Source organism: Vespa crabro, chromosome 22 (assembly GCF_910589235.1).
Source record: "Vespa crabro chromosome 22, iyVesCrab1.2, whole genome shotgun sequence".
Lineage (NCBI taxonomy): Eukaryota > Metazoa > Arthropoda > Insecta > Hymenoptera > Vespidae > Vespa > Vespa crabro.
In genome coordinates this window covers 1978673-1999159 of record NC_060976.1, presented here as the reverse complement: position 1 = coordinate 1999159, position 20487 = coordinate 1978673, and the positions used below count along the sequence as shown (strand labels likewise).

Below are 20487 nucleotides of genomic sequence, written 5' to 3'. Positions count from 1 at the left end.
GTCAGGATTCGTCCAACAAAGTCAATTGAAGAAATCATTTATTTAAAAATCGATTGATATATTGGAAGATGGTTAGAAAATATATGTTAATTATTTGTAATTAATGTAATGACGAAACTTCATTACGATCTCCAATAGGACACACGAATTGGAAAGAGCGTTGATTGGTTGCGTCGAAATGAGCGGGTATTTTTGATACCAATATGTAGTGCGTCATTTTACGTATATATGAATTAATTTATTAATATTTTTATCTATAATTAAAAAGTAGCACACCACATAAAATCTAAAAACCAAAAAGCCATTAAAAATTTTATTAATTGGTAGCATGAAATTAGATAAGTTTTTCTTACCTGCTAATTCGAATGTCTTTCCTATATACACACACACACACACACGCACTAGAGCTTGTCATCACACATCCCTAACTTTACAATCAAAACTATATAAAAATAATTTTAAAATAAATAAATAATATTTCGATCTTAAAATTTATAAAAAAAAAAAAAAAATTATTAAATAAATATTTCCCCCATAATTAAGATATTTTATAAATTTTTTACCATATAAAACCAGGAGTAATGGATGAACAGTTTTAATGAATATTTTTTTTTTGTATGAAAGTCTAATTTATTGGTCTCATTAACAATTAGTTCCATTATAATACAATTATTAAGATATTAAATTAGGTTGTTTTCATTTTTGTTTTTTTTTTTTTTTTTTTTTTTATTGCAAATACATATACCAAAAAATACAAAAAAAGAAAAGACACATTTCATCCTTTTAGTATTAATTTTGCATCAGATTTATCTAATCAGTCAGAATAGAATTCACATAAAATTCGATGTCGAATACATACACATTATTTTGAACAATTAACATACCAAAATGAATATTTCGAAAATTTTTTTTTTTTTTTAATATAAAATATACAAAATTTATAATAAAAGAATTATTCTTGTTTTCTCTTAACATTAAATAACTTTTTATTATTAAAAATATAACAATTTATATATTTTTATACTGCTGTACTTTTTGGAACCTTTTTATGAAATCTGGCGTCGTCAAATATTAACTCTCGTTTTTTTGGTTCCTCTTTATCTGCTGTATTTAATTAATAAGGAAAATAACTTTTTCAAATATATTCAAATTATATATATAACTAATATTGTTATTATATGAAAAATATGAATATATATATATACAATATAATATACATAATATATATAATATATATAATATATGTATATATATATATATATATATATATATATATATATATAAATGTATTTTATTAAAATATTAATATGAAAAGGATATTTGTGTAATAATTTGAAAATTCCAGTTCCTACTGGGACTGGAATACCCATTATAATGGATTCAGATACACCACAAATAATATCTTTTTGACCATAATAAGCTGCATCGAATAAATGGTCTGCTGTTTTTTCGAACTGAAAAAAAGGAAATATATATATATATACATAGTAATTAAAAAATTAATTTTAGTATTTAATATATAAAATGTTTTACTTACTGATGCTAAATTTAAAACAGATTCTTTAATTTTTGCCAAACCTTGTCTCGTGATACCAAGTACTTCACCTCTACTTGTCATTAAATCTGCAACAAGCATTGCATGACGTCTGTCAATGCTCATACCGTGATTCTCCATTACTAATTTAATTTCATTCATAATTGTTGCTCTTGCTGCTTCAATACCAAGTGTTTTAAATACCTATATACATCGATATAATAAATATAATTTATTTTTATATACTGTTCTATTTTAACAAATTTATCATTAGATGTCGCATACTTCAATCGTATTATTAGATGTGGTTTTGGTGCCTAAAACTCCAGTTGTTGCCATAACTTCTCTCATATTATCTCCTTCAACGAAGAATTTATATTTTGTTTTACCACCTGAATCGTCGTTATGTATTACTGCTCTAGATATCGATGGTAATCCCTAGATATTATTATCATACATATTTAAAGTAATATTCAAATAGAAATTCCTCATCTTATATATATATATATATATATATCTATAAATTATAATTACCTTAATTACAATATTAGGCACTATCTCTTTTAAATGTGTAAGAGCATAATTTAAACTAGTCTTTTGTTTATTAGGACTGATAGTGATAATAGAATCACTTCTTACAGTCACAAATTTTGGATTAAGTTTTAATTTCGAAGTACAAATACTGTAAAATTATCAATCATATTAATTCCCTTTGATATAATTATAAAAATAATAATACTTACGAATAATGTATCGAATTGACGTCTACTTCTAATTTTAATAATTTTATTCTATCGATATCTAATTTAATCAAAAGGAAACAATCATCCGGCAAATACACTTCCTCGATGTATTGAGTTACTTCTCCCAATGTTGTTTTCTCTATTCTACCTTTCACACGCCTTGCGAATTCAGGATCGGTATCATTTTCCTGTTAATACACAAATACACATAAACGATTGTAATAATAATATTAACGTGATTAAAAAAAAAGAAAAAAAAAAAAAGAAGGAATATTTACCAAAGCTGCTGTAATAATAGGAGTACTAATTCTTGGATTTGCATTAATAATCTCTTTAATACGTGGTACACCTTGTGTAATATTCATTGATGCTACACCAGCAAAATGGAAAGTTTTTAATGTTAACTGTGTACCCGGTTCTCCGATACTTTGTGCCGCAAGTGCACCCACAGCTGTACCCGGTTCTATTTTAGCTCTCATATATTTTTCTTTACAAGTATGAATAAATTCGACTAATTGTGATACAGTAAGTCGTTCGAGATGCGACAATACAGGTGAATTTGTTTTAATATTTTGCCGATAACGTGCTATTTTACGTGCAACAGATTTCAGGAATGTTCTATTTAAAATATAATTTTATATAATAATACATTGTTAAATATAATTGTTAAATAATATTATCGTAATATTTCTTACGCTAATTCTTGTTTAAATTCGTCACTGAGACACTCGTACTCTTCGGAATTTAACAATTCATTCGTAGCTTTAATCACGCTAGGACCATCCAATGGTTCCTCCTCTTTATACGGGGATTTAGCTTGTACGTGATCAAGAACCCTTTTATAATCCACTGGACAATCCTTCCCTATGAAAGTTCAAATATACAAAAGTCTCTTGATCGTTTCATTGATATTATCGACGTAAAAAAACAATTTTTTTTTTTTTTTTTTTTTTTTTTTTTTTTTTTTACCTTCCATATATGTTGGATCCAATGCATCACCACCATAAATTTCTTGCACTATATCTCCTACTGCATTTCGTACTGTCATATCATAATGAAGGCACAAGTCTTCTAAACTCTTGACTAATCTTCTTTGCATATATCCTGTTTCTGCAGTTTTAACAGCTGTATCTACAAGACCTTCTCTTCCACCCATTGTATGGAAAAAGAATTCAGTAGGAGTAAGACCCGAGTAGAATGAATTTTCTACAAAACCTTTGGCTGCTGGAATTTTTGAACGTCTTTCAAAATGAGGCAATGCTCGATCTTCAAAACCATTTGGAACTCTATGACCGCTAATAGCTTGTTGACCGACACAAGCTACAAAATTTAATAATAATAAAATATAATATAATATAAAATATTATTATATTTTATATTATATAATAACTTCGTTATGAGAATTATTTTTATAAAAGCTTACCTATCATTTGTGAGATATTAATAAAACTACCCTTACTGCCAGATAACGCCATAATTAATGGGCTATTACTGGGATGAAGTTCTTTTAAACAGGATTTACCAGCATGGTCACGTATAACAGAAAGTTCTTTCAATATCATTGCCTCTAAAGTTTCTTCTTCTGTACAACCAGGTTGACAAGCTAAACGTCCTTCTTCCATACGTTGAATATATTCTGTACATTTAGAATAACTAAAAAAAAAAAGAAAAAAAAAGAAAAAGGAAAAGAAAAATGATGTTATTTATGATGAATGATTATTCTCTGAATTTTGAATTTTCATAGAAATCTAAAATTACCCAGCATTTAAAAGTTCTTGTTTAGCTCTGAGAAGACCTTGACCTGGTGTAACATCTCCAATACCAATAGAGAAGCCTCTATTCATAAGAAAATAACTTGCTATTCTAGCCAATCTCCACATTGCTGTTGCGGCAATATCTTCGCCCCAATCACGAAAGAGGATGTAAAAGATATTTTGTTTTGAACCAGATCCTAATGTTGATTTATCCATGGAACCTGCTAATAGCTGTGAGTTGCGAATAATAACATCTGCAATATATTACTTCATTTATATAATAGATTGTATTTTATTAATAATAGAAAATAAAAAATATTTATATAAGTCTTACATGAATCATTGATACATAATTCTTCGTTACTAGTATAAGCTCTACCCTTTGTCTTTAAATTTGCTTTCACTGGACAGGCTTCATTAGGCCGCATAATCAAACTAAAAATCTGTTTGCCTGTCCATAATTGTAATGGTTTCAAAATTGTTGGTTTAGGAAAATCTATATTCATATTAGCATCTGAACCTGCTAATAGACAACTTGCCAATTGAGATGCTTGTGATTTATTTAAAAACATATCTTTTTGCGTTAAAAGATATCCACCGGTAATAAAATCCTGTGTTGCCGCTATTAATAATTCTCCATTGCGGGGTGTGACCAAATTAGATTTATTCTAATTAATATAATAATTATTAATTATAACATATTGATCAAATAGTTTCTATTATCTTATTCAATTAATTAATTAATTATTAATGTATCTACATTACCCCCATTAATATCAAAGCTTCCGCTCTTGCTTCTTCTGTTTGAGGTAAATGGAGATTCATTTCATCGCCATCAAAATCTGCATTATAAGGAGTGCAAACACACTCATTGAATCTGAATGTTCTATGGTCTAATACTTTTGCTTTATGTGCCATTATACTTAATTTGTGTAATGAAGGTTGCCGATTGAATAAAACTACATCATCATCCCTAAGATGTCTCTCAACAATATCACCAAACTAAAATTTATATAAGTAGTAAATAAATTAACTCGTAAAATATAACGAACTATAATTACTAAAATAAAGTTAGATTATTACTTGTAGATCTTGAGCTATCTTTTGACGATTACCATAACGAAGGAACTTTCTAAATTGAGTCTTTCCCTGTTGTACAAAATTTGCACCGGGATGTACATCAGGGCCATTTTTAACTAACTTGCGCATTAATTCCATATTTGATGGATTAACTCTTTCTGGATATGTTAATATTTTTGCAACATGAATAGGTACACCAACCTACAAATATTCAATTATTATAAAAAGATTATTACAATAAAATTTAATTTTAATTAATTTTAATTAATTTTAATTTATAAAATCAATTTCAAGTTGTTCATGTAAAACAAAACTTACTTGTTCTATTCTAAGATTAGGATCTGGTGAGATCACAGTACGACTAGAAAAATCCACACGTTTTCCAGATAAATTACCTCGGAAACGTCCCTGTTTTCCTTTTAATCTTTGAACCAATCCTCTGCCAGATTTTTTTGGCTATAATATACATATCACAATAATTATTAATCTGTCTAATGTTGATTTAATTTTAACAATAACACTCACTTGCATATTCAATGGTATTCCTGACATTTCACTATTAATATAAAGAGCACAATGTAATTGTAAAAATTCCCAATCCTCATTATACATTTGCACTTTGGCACCACTTTGTCTATGTTTTTGAATAACATCATTAATAAAAACAATTTCTGATAATTTCATAGTAAGGTGATCTTCGTTTGTGCCTGCTTTTAAATCTGATACAACACTTGGTCTGATGCAAATTGGTGGTACGGGTATTCTTGTTAATATCAAATCTTTTGGTAAAGCATATTCATAATTCATCAATAATAGAGGAATATCATTCGCTGGTATTCTTTCCAAAATACCTTGAACCTATAATTAAATTATTATTTCAAAGTTTATATTCTTTGATAAATTTCATTAGAAGATCATCGTAAGATCTTACCTCTAAAGGATTTAATACATTAACAATACCATTTTGAAGTATCCCATCTAATTCTTTATTATTTTCAATTACATTGCTGTACTCTGATAATTTTTCTTGAACAATAGCATCAGCTTTTTTCTTTGTTCTATATTTCTCATGGACTATTTTAAGTAATCCAGCTTTTTTTACAGTTCCATTAAGCTCCCCACAATTTTGACAAGTTGTAGTTTTTTTAGCTTTCTCTAAAATTTGTTTTCTTAATGCTTTACGTGTGAGATATCCCAAATTGGGATTGAGTACTTTGGACAAATATCGTTTTTTATCCGTTACAGACAACATTACGTGGGAACATTTCTATGAATTAAAAGTATACATTATAAGTCATATATAAATATTATTAAAATTATATCGTTATAGCAAAAAAAAAAAAAAGAAAAATTATTTATTTATATATTACCTTACAAATACTTTGAAGAATTCCAATAATAGCTCTAAAATAGCCAACATGAAAAACTGGTAACTCTAAATCGATGTATCCAAAGTGACCAATACATTCATTCAAAGATTTACCGCATGATCCACAATTATTTGCATTAGAACAAGTACCCTACAAAATGATAATAAATATTAATAACTTGATAGTATAATGTATCATAACTTTTATATCTTATAAATATAACCTTTAATTTTTACATACCATGCGTTTGTCAAGAACACCATATTGCACAGGAGTATGTTGACTATCTTGACTGTATAAATTTTTAGCAACAACATGGATATGAGCCTGTCGTTCCATGTTATAACGACTATCCACCCCAAAAGATACATGTGATCTAATAAAATAATAAAAGAATTAAATATCATTTGCTTATCAAACTTTTATACAATAACATATCTAGTAATATAAATATATAGATATAAATATTATATATATATATATATATATATATTTATATATACAATAATAATAATAAAAATCTACGTATGTTAATGACAAAAAGATTTGATAAATTATTATACATACATTTTTCGGGCGACATCAGTTTCTCTAAATTGTTCTTTCACCATTTTTTATGAATAATAATTGTAATAAATAATATAATATTGTTGATAACGTTGGTAAAGTCTATATATATATATATTGAGAAATAATATTATTAAAATAAAAAATTATTTTAGATCACACGTGCTAACCACATCGATCGTTCGAAGGAAAGATAACTAATGAAACATGACCGGTTTGTTTACGTTCCTTCATACCTATGCTTGTCCAATTTGTAACACGCATAAATGTATATATGAACTTTAAGATATTAATAATTTAAAAAAAAAAAGAAGAGAATTTAATCAAAACAATTTAATAAATAATTTTCGACCTTAACATTTTTATAATTCCATTAAGAAAATGAAAAATACATTAATGCCGTTCGCTATCCCCTCCTTTTATATTGGTTTACGCCAATAGAAAATACAATTACAATATTTATCTAATTTTAACGAAAATGATTTTATTTCAAAGATGAAGATTTACACGGGAAGTTAGCTTTTTCAAATTTTGAAAAAATCTATCTTTTATTTATAAATTATTTTCGAAGAAAGAAAAGGACATCGTTTTTTTGGCGTCGATTGAATTTTTCAAAGGAAATGAAGTTTTCTTAAAAATTAAAAAAAAAGAAAAGAAAAAACAACTCCTCGTTTAAAATTTTGTCTTTAAATTTGAAATCTCGTTCGTCAAAATCATTCAAGAATTACATTTGAATTAATTGTTGGCGTAAAATTTGTTTTCAACAATTTTAATGAATACTAAATTTTGTACAGTAGCGCCCCTTCAAATCTGCGGTGAAAAGGACGAAGCTTTTGGTATTATGAAACGTATTTGACTTCAGCGTCAGGTATGGAGGAAATGTAAACTACAGGTTTTTACTTACAGGCGTGATAGGTTAACATTATCCTCCTGCCGTGCGTTTATCGCATCGGTGAATAAATTTGTGTTGGTTAGACCATTGTATGCGTAACTTAACAATTGGTTTAGTATAGGGTAAAAGTATTGGTTTAGTGAACTGAGAGAAATCACACTTTTCAGTCTCTCGTATTTATATCTTTCTTTGATGGTGGCGTATATCTCGTAGTGATCCGTGCTAAATAGAACACAGCGCCGGTACGCATTTGTTTTATAATTCATAAAGAATAAATATTAATTAATATACATTATAATGAACGTTATATAAATTTACGACAAAAACAAACACAAAATAAAATTTTGTCGATTATTTTGACAAAAATAATAATTGAATAAATTAATACTTATATATATATATATATATATATATATATATATGTACATATATATATATACATATATATATTATTTTAATAAAAATCAAAATATAACTTCACTTCCATATTACCTATGAGATAGAACTTTCAGACTTTTTTACTCGAAGCAAGGGACAAGGGGAGGGTGAAGAATAGCAATATAGCACTTTCAAAAAGCCAAAACAGCATTTTTAAGACGATTTTTTTTTCTTTTTCCTCCGAAGAAAATAAAACTTTGCGAAAAATTCGTAAAAGTCGATAATTCCTTTGATTTTATTTATCGTAATCAGTCAAGAATTAGGTTTGAATTTATTGTTGAAATGATTGGTGTAAACCATTATAAAACCAAAGATGATGAATAGCCTTAACGTTTGCAATATTCAACGTTCGAAGTTTAATATACAATAATCATCAAGATTAGAATATCGTTTATGTTTATATAAATTTTATGAAAATATACGAGTACATTGGTTAATTGTAAAATTATATTTTCATTAATTATAAATAAATTATACGTCAATTATTTATCTAAATAAAATGATTTGTAATTAACGATAAATTACGACTAATATCCCGCCAATGTTTCTCTTATTGGCCTTCGAGTATATATGATAAGCCAATAGTCGTCGCGTTTTAAGGCTATTCATTGTATCTCGCTCGAATCGTATGTAACATCAATAAATTTTTTATAACATTCAGTAATCTTCAAACATTAAATAGACTTTATTAAATAAAAAATATATTAAATTTATAAAATAAAAATTCAATAATTTTATAATTAATATCGTTTAACGATTCTACAAAATAATATTATTACTCATTGATAATATTATTTATATTATTTATATAATTTTTTTGTATAGAAACAATTTGAAGCGTAAAAATATTAAGAACGCTCCCTTTAGATTCTTTAAAATCATATAATGTTATATAAATAAATGAATAAAAAAGAAATAGAAAAAACAAATCATGAAAAATGCTTAATGATCAATGAAAAATATTTTTAACGTTTTATATATATATATATATATATATATATATATATATATATATATATGAGTATACATCAGTCGTCCGCCATATTGTCGGAAAAATTTTTATTTGTTGATTGACTTGCGAAGCAAGCGATAGATTATAAATGAAAGAAAAAGGGTAATAGGATGAGTCGTACCATTGAGATCAATGAGCTTACTTCACGGAAATGATTCATTTCATGTATATTTAGCTTCGTTAAATGTCATAGGTTTTTGTATATTATATTTGAAAAGGAAGGAAAAAGAGAGAAAAAAAAAAAAAAGAAGAAGTGAAATATACAAGAGACAGACAAAAAGAAGATTATTAAACTTTTAAACGTTTTTAAAACAATTAGCTAATTTTTAATAAAAAAACACCGACATAATAATATATTTAAAATACATTATATTCGTTTTCATATTTTCTTAGTATTTTCGAACATCCCGCTTAAAGGATTTTCCAAAAGTTAATATGGCGACTTGACGATGAGAACCTAAGCAGAAGTTCATACTTACAACAGAGTCAAAAGGATAACATGTACCACCGAAGAATGAACTTCCTTACGTCGTATTATTATTTTAAATATTGACATAATAATTCAAGTGAACTGATATGAAAAGATTTGTCGGACTTATCGTATGTCAACAACCTCGGAACATCTATAAGTATTTTTTGTGATTAAAAAAGAAATACGGAAAATCGAGATATAAGCATTATTTTGAAGACTTTAAGATACGTTTTCGTGGCCTGAAGAAGAATGTCTCAAGAGGACGACGTAGGATTTTTATATAAAACAATGAGTAAGTACACACACACACAAAAAAGAAAAAAAGAGAAAACAAAGAATCTTATAGAAAAAAAAAAAAAAAAAAACAATCCACGATTATTTCTCTATTAAATAGTTTTATATTATTTTCATTTAATATTTTGTTAAATGATTAACATTACGGAATGAAGAACGATCGGTTAATGATATTGTTATACATTTTTATACGAATAAATAATTTCTAATATGTATCGTAGTATACAGAAATAAATACATATTATGAAATATTAATTTTATGATGAATATATATATATATTTTCAATGATAAATTATTCTATAACGAATGATAAATTTTATATACATATATAACCATTAGCATGATTTATACGTGTTATAATGACACTAAACGTAAAACAATTTGTTATCTTTACTTTGATTATATTTCAACGAAAAATTATTTTCCTTATTATTAATGAATGTAAATTTTACTTATGTATTCTTTTTCTATTTTTATTTTTTCTTTCTTTCTTTTTTCTTTTTTTTTCTTTTTTTCTTTTTTCCTTTATTATTTTTATTTTTTTATTTTTTTTTCCTTCTTTTTTTCTTTTTCTTTTCTTTTTCTTTTTCTTTTTCTTTTTCTTTTTCTTTTTCTTTTCTTTAACAAAGTACTCGAGCCTTGTGTAAATAATATTGGAAAGTAACAGTGAACTCTTATGTAAAAAAAAAAAAAATGTATGAATGAATAGATCGAGTTGTTTTGATCGATTTCATAGCACTTGTTTGGTGTGTTATATATATATATATATATATATATATATATATATATAGTACGTCTATCAATTACTTTTAAAATTAATTTAACGCAATATACCGATGACACAACACATATTGCATTTGTACAGAGAGAGAGAGAGAGAGAGAGAGAGAGAGATAGAGAAAGAGAGAGAGAGAGAGCGAGAGAAAGAGAGCGAGAGAGAAAGAGAGAGATAGAGAGAGAGAGAGAGAGAGAGAGAGAGAGAGAGAAATAATTTCACATAGTGACGGGTAGGAGTCCTATAGAGAACGATATAGCATTTAAGCATACAATCGACTGTAATTGTAATTAAAAGATAAATCGTAAAAAAAAAGAAAAAAAAAGAAAAATAATAATATAAATGTTATAGTCAATATTAATTCGAATTAATTGTATTTTGTATAGAACATTAAGAAATCGAAATTAAGATACAATGAACAGTTCTTGTATGTATTCTTCTTTTTTAATAAGTAACGAACATAACCTTAGTATCTTTCCTTTGACGTTTTTACTACCACTTTATTAACTTGTGTTAAGCGTGTTATTGGATTTTAAATGTTTGTTTTTCTTATATATACATATATATATATATATATATATATATATATATATATATGTGTATATAAAATAATTATGTTATATAAAATAATTAACTATTTTCTTTATATAAAATCTATTCTTTAAATAACCCTTATACGTTTTTTGTATATTGAGAGAAATAATAAACTGTTATTATTTTACAGTTGAGAGAGATCCAAAGAAAAGAAGAGTAAAGCCTATTAGATCTGCACAACAATCATTACTTGATTTTGATTTAGGTGAAAGCTCTGATGATAGTGATTTTAGAATTGAAGATCATTGTGAAGAATCTGATGATGACTCAGTAGATTCTAATGATATTGGGAAAGGTTGATTAATTAACTTAAAAATTAATTCGTTTCTTTCATTGATTATTAGTGAGAGTATTAAAATGTAAATTTTGTTTTTTTGTTTTTTCTTTTTTTTTTCTTTTTTTTTTTTTTTTTCTTTTTTTTTTTTGTTTTTAAGAAGAAGAAGATGGATCAGAAGAATCAGATGATTCTTTAGTTGATCCATTGTTAAGTACAAAAGAGAACACTGGTCTGACTGTAGGAGACGTCATAGAACAAGCTCGTCAACAAGCAATAAAAGGTGGACCATTAGATGAAAAATTGAACAAAATGCTTATTTGTTGTGGCTGTCTTGGTGATAGAAGTGATGATATTAATGAAATTGTTGAATGTGATGGATGTGGAGTCAGTGTCCATGAAGGTAAATTTTTAGTACATTCTTTTTTTCTTTTTTTTTTTTTTTTTTTTTTTTTTTTTTTTTTTAATAATAAAAGTATATGCCTTATGAAAAATTCAGCATATAAATATAAAGAAATACTTTCTTGTTACTTTCTTATATAAATGTTTATAAGAGCCAATTAATATTTTACAATAGATTATAATCAATAATCAATATATTATAGGATGTTATGGCGTATCAGACGTAGAGAGTTTTTCCAGTACTGATTCTTTGTGTCAATCAGCCCCATGGTTTTGTGAAGCATGTAGTGCAGGCATTGAAGATCCATCGTGTGAACTTTGCCCTAATAAAGGTGGAATTTTTAAAGAAACCGATGTAGGAAAATGGGTTCATTTAGTTTGTGCTCTCTACGTACCTGGTGTAGCTTTCGGAGAAGTAAATTACTTATAATTTAGAAAGAAAATTTATAACTGTATATACTTATATACATTATATAATTATATATTTATCTTAGGTGGATCGGCTATCAAGTGTAACGCTTTTCGAAATGGCATATAGCAAATGGGGTGCAAAGCAATGTTCTTTATGTGAAGATGCACGTTTTGCTCGTACCGGTGTTTGCATTGAATGTGATGCTGGAATGTGTCACACATATTTTCATGTTACTTGGTAAGATATATTTTACACGTTAGAGTAATATCACATTAGTAATATCAATATTTATATTATTAGTATGGAATCTTAACAAGTATAATGTTTGTTTCCAGTGCTCAACGGGAGGGTTTATTATCGGAAGCACATAGTGAAGAAGTGGATCAAGCTGATCCATTTTATGCACATTGCAAGTTACATTCTGATAAACTTCTTGTTCGTAGACGCAGACGCAATTGGTTAGCATTGCAATTACGTGCTCAATATCGACAACAACTTTTAAAGCAACCAAATCATTTGGATACAGAGGAACAGCGCAGAATTCAAAGAAAATTAGCGAAGCACAGACATAAATATCTAGCCCATAAAGCATCTCGTCCACCTCCTTGGGGTATATTATAAACATGTTCAATCATTGTAATATTTCTTAATATTAATAACAATCATTATTTTCAGTACCGACTCAAAAGATGCCTCGTCTTTTAACGACATCTGCATCTGCATGTCGTCAATTGGCAAAAAAAGCTGAATTAATGGGCGTTGATACAGCAGCATTAGAAGCACAGGAAGCACAACTTGTAGCGTTAGTGGATGTAAGAAAAAAATGGCATATTCCTCCAGCCTTCAGTGTGGAGTTCATAGGATATTATTTGGATCGCAATTTACGTGTTACATCAATGAAAAGAAGATTGCAGGAGCTACTTGATATTAATTCACAATTGTTAAATGAACAACAAAGATTAGATAGAAAATACGATGAAGTGATGAAGGACAATGAAGAACAAATTAGGGTAAATGTTACGTTAAAAGAAAAAATTGACATGTATCATCAAATGCTAAGAAATAGTGGCTATGTTAAACCATTGCCTCTAATAGCAGATTTAGCCAAACCAAGAATTGCGCCTACACTTGGTAAATGATTTTTAAATATCAAATTAATGAAAAATTATTAAAATACAAATTGGAGAAAAAAATAATCTGCTTTTATTTAAGGTACGGGATTAGGAGTACCAACTGCAGCTGCATTAAAAATGGGTGTTGGTTTTCCGCTACCGGTGGGAAAAGGAGCAGAAGGTATACGCGAAGGTAGAGTACTGAGTAGTCAAGCCCATGATCAAAATCATAAAAGTGAATTGACTTTGAGACACCAATGTGGCATATGTAGAAGATCTACTAATCAACATCTTCTTGCAAAATGTGATACATGTCATCTTCATTACCATTTGTCGTGTTTAAGTCCTCCTCTATCTCGTATGCCTAAAAAAACCAAACTTATGGGATGGTATGTCTATAATTATAAAGTAAATGTTATATACTTAATGAAACGTTCTATTATTTATGATTTCATTGAAACAGGCAGTGTTCCGAGTGCGATAAAGAATCTTCTGGATCGGAGGTTGAACGTGTAGATACATCGGCTCCTCGTAAATTAAGGCATTGTAAGGATGATTCTAATTTAACGTCTACGCCACCTCAAGAGATCCAAGCACCTATGACACCGACTACACCAACAACATCAAAAAATGCATCTACACCGCTTAACAATGTAACGAACGTTACTGTTCCTGATACACCCACAACACCAAAGGTATTATTTATTTTAAAAGAACATTGATTTAAATTGATTTTAATACATTATTATTTATTATTTATTATTTTGACGTTCTATTAAACTTATTGAAACTAATTTACAGTTAACTATAAAACCTATGTGCCCGCAACCTTCAGTAACGGAACAAATTCAATTAGCTGAATCGACACATAATCAACAATGTACTAATAATATTACTATAACAACAAGAGAAGGATCCCCTGAATATATGGTGGCTTCAGCGGATGGTACAGAATCTGTTTCACAAAGAAGTGCAAAAAAAAGGCGAAGGTATATTTTCTTTTGGATAATTATTTTACAAATTTTATATAATATGAAATATCATGATTTATTATTATTATTATTATTATTATTATTAGAGAAAAGCATAAGAGGTATACCCCTGATCCAATCACTGGTGTAAAACAAAGGAAACGAAAACATAAAAGAAAAAGCCTTGATATTGAAAATCCAGATTTACAAGCACAACCAGAAGTTCATAGACGGATTACTATAAAAGTATACTAATTTATTATCTCTATAATAACATTATGTTTCTATTAAGTAATTAAATACTTTTATTAACATATATATAATTTCTTTCTTTCTTTTTTCTTTTTTGATAAAGATAAAACCAATTCCACGACCGGACGGAGATGTAGCTTCAAAATCTAGCCCGCAAATGTTTGTTGCCACATCAACAAGTACAGAAATTACACCACCGCCGCCAACGCTTAAACTTTTACCACCACCGCTTCCACCACCTACCACAAATGTTGTTACAATGAATACATCTAGTAATAGTAACGTCAATAATAATACGAGATTACAAACTGGAAATGTAAAGAGAGGGAAAGACGCGGATCTTCTTACACAGTGTAATGTTTGTGATACACCTGGTACCAGTCAAAATCTTGTAATGTTAGTAATCGCATTAAAAATTCACAGTATTTTTATTATTATTATATTTAATATTATAGTATAAGTTATTGTTTGCATATATAATCAAATATTTTCTATACTTATTTTCATTGTTTGTAAAATACTATGTACTTTGTAGGTGCGATGAATGCAAAAAATGCTATCACTTCACGTGTTTAGACCCTCCAGTGAAAAAATCTCCTAAAAGAAGAGGCTATTCTTGGCATTGTGCTGACTGCGATCCTAGTGTAAGTTAGTTTTTTCTTATCATCCGATCAGTGATGTTTTCGGACACAGAAGTGAGATATTTCTCTAATGAAGCGAGCTGATATGACTAATTATTATGCTCAACAGCCATACAGATTATTATTATTATCTGTTTTTATTTTCGATAATGATGTACAAAAGAGCTTTAAAAAAAAAAAAAAAAAGAAAAAAAAAAGAGAGAAAAAAACAAACAAACAAAACAAAATGATATAAACAAATACTTTTGGCGTTGAGTTAAATTATGCACAAGTAAGTAGATTTTAAATAATTAAGTAAAATTGGCTTACTGTATTATTAGAGTTAACAATTTTTTACAAAAAGTAATTACATTTTCATGAAGCAAATGTATGATATCTAATGAAAAAGATATATTTTTTCATACATTGCTTTGGAAAATAAAAATTTCGTTAATATATTATGTTTGAAAAACGATTTCTTCTTACGCATATAATCTCGTTTTTAATGTATATTTTCAGTATCACAAGAAATCTAAATAGTATGTTGTATACTTAGATTTAAATATATTGCAATACTCTCATCTATGTTCTAAAACTGTCACTGGATGCAGACAATTTAAATAAATATAACAAATTCATATTAGTAAACGTATTTCTTTAATTTCAGGCCTCTGAGTCAGAGACTTAATATCACCCATTTTACGTCTGCAGCCATAGTACTGCATTCACTTATTCAAAGGCAATGTCATTTATCTCTCAGTGTCATTATAATTTTGTAAAGTAAAAAAAGAAAAACAAAAATAAAATTAAAAAATAAATAAATAAATAAGAAAAAATAAATATAAAAATATAAATAATAAATACAAAGTTAGTATAAAAAAAAAAGTGTAGAAATATTTCAAAATAATAATTCAAATTCCAACTTTTTTCTATTAATGCTGGATATATAATGAATCATATTGTAAATACAAACCAATAATGTTTCTCTTCTTTGTAAAAATTATATATTTTTTCGTCATAATTAATCGTTCTTAAATTCTTTCTTTGCTTATTAAAATCGTGCAGACATATACATATATATATATATATATATATATATATATGCACATACATATATATATACATATATGTATATATATATGCATATATACATTTGTCGTTTACGCATAATATTTGTTTTCATTATCGATGCATTCTTTCCTTCATAGTTTTTTAAGTAATGGTATAGGCGAGCAAACAAAAAATAAGTACCATTTCTTTTTCCATCTCCGTCCGTGTTCAATTTTTACATGAGCTTCTCTATTATACTATATACATAAATCCAACATTACAAACACTTTATTAAAAATTTTTGTATACCTATTTGGATTAATTGTTTAACTAATAACTAAATATACATAAAATTAATTTAATTTAAACAATATTAATCTCAGTTTCTTAATCATACATGTATAGAATATATATATATATATATATATTCGTTCATATAGAGTGTGTGAGTGTGTGTGCCAGTGTGTGTGTCTATACACAGGTTATTAATGATTTCAAGTATAAAATTTTAAATAAAAAAAAATTATTCTATTTATATATAGGTGGTGGTATTGGTATTGGTGCATGCATATTATTATCCAACAATAAATTATTTTCTGTTGGCTGTGTATATTCCATATGCAAAAAAGGCAAATTGCGTATTTCAAAAGTTGTTATTTTTTTACAATATCGTATATCTAGATATTGAAGACTTTTACAATTTTCTTGTATATATACTAAACTTTGATTTGTTAATTGTATACAACCCTGTTAACGAACAAAAAACATAGATATTAGAATCCTTTAAAAAAAAAAAAAAGAAAAAAAAACTAGAATAAATTTAATATATTTAATAGTATTTAATTTTGATTTAATTATATTAGAATTAAAACGATCTAATTATAAGTCTTAATACTGAATATACCTGAAGATGAAGACGCTTTAATCTGTGTAAATATATAGCAAGATATGAGACACCCAAATCTGATATATTATAACATTGTGTTAAATCTAATTCCTCTATAGCAGAGTTATTTTTTGCTAGATATTCTAATCCCACATATGTTATCTGCAAAATAATTTAAGCATAACAACATGCAAAAGTATACCTTGTAAGCTTTTTATGATATTATTATTATACATATTTAATCTTTCTATCTGTAATATATTGCATCAATTTTAATTAGACAAATAATCTTAAAAAAAAAAAAAAAATAAGTCATAATATTTTACCTGGCAACATTTTCTTAAACTTAATACCCTCAATTCTATAAAAGCAAAATTATGTTTTAAGCTGACATCGGTTATCCTACTGCAACCCGAGAGATCCAATTCTCTAAGACCTTTCAGACGTGTCAAACTAAATGCAGGCATTGTTGTAGGCGATGAAGTTGAAATATTCTTCCATAAATTTTTAATGTAACATGTTCTATTAGCATCGCATACTATTTCTTCTTCTGTTCGTGAACGTAAACTGATTCGTAATAATGATTCTGGTGGCTTATCAGTAACGTTAAGTTGAAGTGATTGTATGTCTATATTATCACTGGTATCAATACCCATTAAGCCAGCATCTGTTATTCTATCACAATGAGTTACTTTTAATGTTCGTAAAAATACAAGTTCTTCAAATATTTTCTGGAAAATATAAAAAATAAATAATCGTGTTTCTAATTTGCTATATAGTATATATATATTATACATATACATTATTATAAAAATATAATAAAAGATGAACTGTATAAAACAAAATAAAAATAGTTAATTGGATAGGTTAATTACCTGTATTGTAATATCTGTAACAGCTATGAAACAATAACCAACATCAAGGTACCTTAAATTTGGAAAACATTTAACTATACATTTGATACATGATTCATCGAGATTCAAAGCATTTACGGAAAGTTTTAACATTTTATCATTTCTAACATCATTTTTTGTAGAACAATCTGCCTCTTGCACGTTTAAATTTATACTATCTGGTTTCATATCCGTCTCATTGTCAGTTGTTTGTAAATTATTTTGTAATTCATTACAAAGTCCATCAGTGATACATTTTGAGGTAAGTTGCTCACACTCTGAAATGTCTAATTCTTTTAGATTTCTGAGCAATTGTATTTGTTGTATACCACCATCTGTGACTGCCCTACATCTTCTTATATTTAAACTTTCTAATTGTTTCAGATTTTTACATATAACAATGAGACTAACATCTGTGATTCGAGTACAAAAGCTTATGTCTAATAATTTTAAATGAATTTGATGATACGTTAATGTTCTAATTCCAATAATAGTTAACTGATTACAATGTTGCAATTTTAATGTCTCCAATCTGAGATTCTCCAATTTTGAAAGGGTTGCTAAAGCAGTACCATCTATAAGTGTATGACTAAAGTCTACATGTTTTAATTGTTTTGCAGAAGAAATAATATACTGCAAAATATTTAAAAATGTTAATACTGATTCTGAACCATAAGTAATCACATTATTATTAGGATAAAATTTTTTATACAAGCCACAATGAAAAGATATTTCGCAACCTTTTAGACTGAGTGTATTTACATTTGGGCATATCGAAATAAATTTATTAAATAAAGCATCACTTAAATATCGATTATAAGTGAGACTAAGTTCGTGTAAAAATTTTAATTTTTCTGAGAGTTCTTTTATATCACTGTCATCTTCCAAAAGTCTGCCGGACATTAAACATTCTCGACAAGAACTGATGTGTAATGTTTTTAAACTGTTGCAATGCTTAAGAATCCCAATGAGTGTTTTTTCACTGAAATCACAACAGAACTGCAAACAATATAATATTTGATTATCATCCATAATTCAAGTAAAATTAATTAGGAACATAATATATTTTTAATTTATAATTTTAATACCGATTCTGAATATAACTTCCTTAATCAGTATTAAAATTGTAAATTAAATTAAATTTAATTTTAATTTTGAGCCTTTAATAACTGATTTATTATACCAGATGAAGACTCTTCATAAAAGGTCCATATTGTCTCCAAAGAGACATTGTACTTTTTAATTCCACTTCTTTGAAAATAAAATTATAAAACGGTCGGAAAGAATGTTCTAGTATATGTAATACATCACTTAAATTGTCTATTCGTGGTGGACCAAGGATTATTAATTGTTGATCTATAAATTTTGTGGCAAGGGATGCTTCATGCCATATTCGATTAACCAATCCAGCAGCCATTCTATCAGATATAGATAGATATGACATTATATGTATAATTACCTGTTAATAGGAATAATGCAAAAAAAAAAAGAAATGTTAATATAAGGAATTGACCTAAAAGAATATAGAAATAATATTTGGAAAAAAGATTTTATTATTGTATTTTTATACTCGTCATGTCAATGCGCATAAACAATTACAATGATTACCTAATTTGTTCAAATTTTTAAATATCTTTTGACATTCTAAAAATTATATTTCTATTAGATATTATTTTCAATAGATAATTAACTTACATCTATAGGTAATTGTGGTATATCAATGTTTATTGTGCTCTGGCTAGATATTGTTTCCATTGTTGACTTCAGTTATTGCACTGATTTCATAAAATAAATTCTATCGCAATACAATATTACATTAATTTTTATATAACGATTATTAGACTAAATTCAGTTAATTTATAGTACCTTTAAAATACAAAAATATTTAATTATTAACGATTAATTTAAAGATATTCATTATATTTTTGATTAAAAGAACGAGAACGGGATATATTTATACTCGTTATAACCCATTAATTTAAATAAACATTACGTTTATATAAAAGATAGTGATTACATAAAGCTACGTAACATTGTGCGCACGATTCTTACTCAAGTTCGTTTAAGTTTTTTGACAGCTATGATTCCA

General features: G+C 26.9%; 3 protein-coding genes across 6 annotated transcripts; 1 reads left to right on the top strand and 2 right to left on the bottom strand.

Annotated features, from left to right (window-relative positions):
• Positions 1–966: 966 nt before the first annotated feature.
• LOC124431819 (DNA-directed RNA polymerase III subunit RPC1) lies at positions 967–8084 on the bottom strand. Of its 2 annotated transcripts, none has more exons than XM_046980136.1 (20): positions 7953–8084; positions 6722–6857; positions 6482–6631; positions 6043–6378; positions 5637–5969; positions 5430–5567; positions 5115–5312; positions 4797–5033; positions 4366–4699; positions 4036–4285; positions 3701–3930; positions 3247–3597; positions 2973–3141; positions 2556–2895; positions 2278–2465; positions 2069–2216; positions 1820–1972; positions 1538–1738; positions 1321–1454; positions 967–1106 (listed from the first exon to the last, which is right to left on the bottom strand). In XM_046980136.1, exons 2-20 carry the CDS (start codon positions 6818–6820, stop codon positions 1019–1021), a joined length of 4077 nt encoding a protein of 1358 aa, XP_046836092.1. In that variant the 5' UTR covers positions 6821–6857; positions 7953–8084; the 3' UTR covers positions 967–1018. The 2 variants fall into 2 exon arrangements, with proteins under 2 accessions (XP_046836092.1, XP_046836090.1); XM_046980134.1 differs by lacking the exon at positions 7953–8084 and adding an exon at positions 7049–7293.
• On the top strand, positions 8044–16976 carry LOC124431820 (PHD finger protein 14). Of its 3 annotated transcripts, none has more exons than XM_046980138.1 (15): positions 8044–8182; positions 9784–10154; positions 11657–11821; positions 11964–12203; positions 12406–12617; positions 12697–12851; positions 12950–13224; positions 13290–13745; positions 13827–14115; positions 14190–14421; positions 14528–14715; positions 14805–14943; positions 15053–15345; positions 15485–15593; positions 16237–16976. In XM_046980138.1, exons 2-15 carry the CDS (start codon positions 10112–10114, stop codon positions 16255–16257), a joined length of 2817 nt encoding a protein of 938 aa, XP_046836094.1. In that variant the 5' UTR covers positions 8044–8182; positions 9784–10111; the 3' UTR covers positions 16258–16976. The 3 variants fall into 3 exon arrangements, with proteins under 3 accessions (XP_046836094.1, XP_046836093.1, XP_046836095.1); XM_046980137.1 differs by having other exon boundaries at positions 11961–12203; XM_046980139.1 differs by lacking the exons at positions 8044–8182; positions 9784–10154 and adding an exon at positions 11171–11359 and having other exon boundaries at positions 11961–12203.
• Positions 16823–20193, bottom strand: LOC124431821 (F-box/LRR-repeat protein 20-like). Its single transcript, XM_046980140.1, has 6 exons — positions 20094–20193; positions 19582–19857; positions 18381–19397; positions 17832–18236; positions 17524–17667; positions 16823–17366 (listed from the first exon to the last, which is right to left on the bottom strand). Exons 1-6 carry the CDS (start codon positions 20151–20153, stop codon positions 17148–17150), a joined length of 2121 nt encoding a protein of 706 aa, XP_046836096.1. The 5' UTR covers positions 20154–20193; the 3' UTR covers positions 16823–17147.
• Positions 20194–20487: the final 294 nt, after the last annotated feature.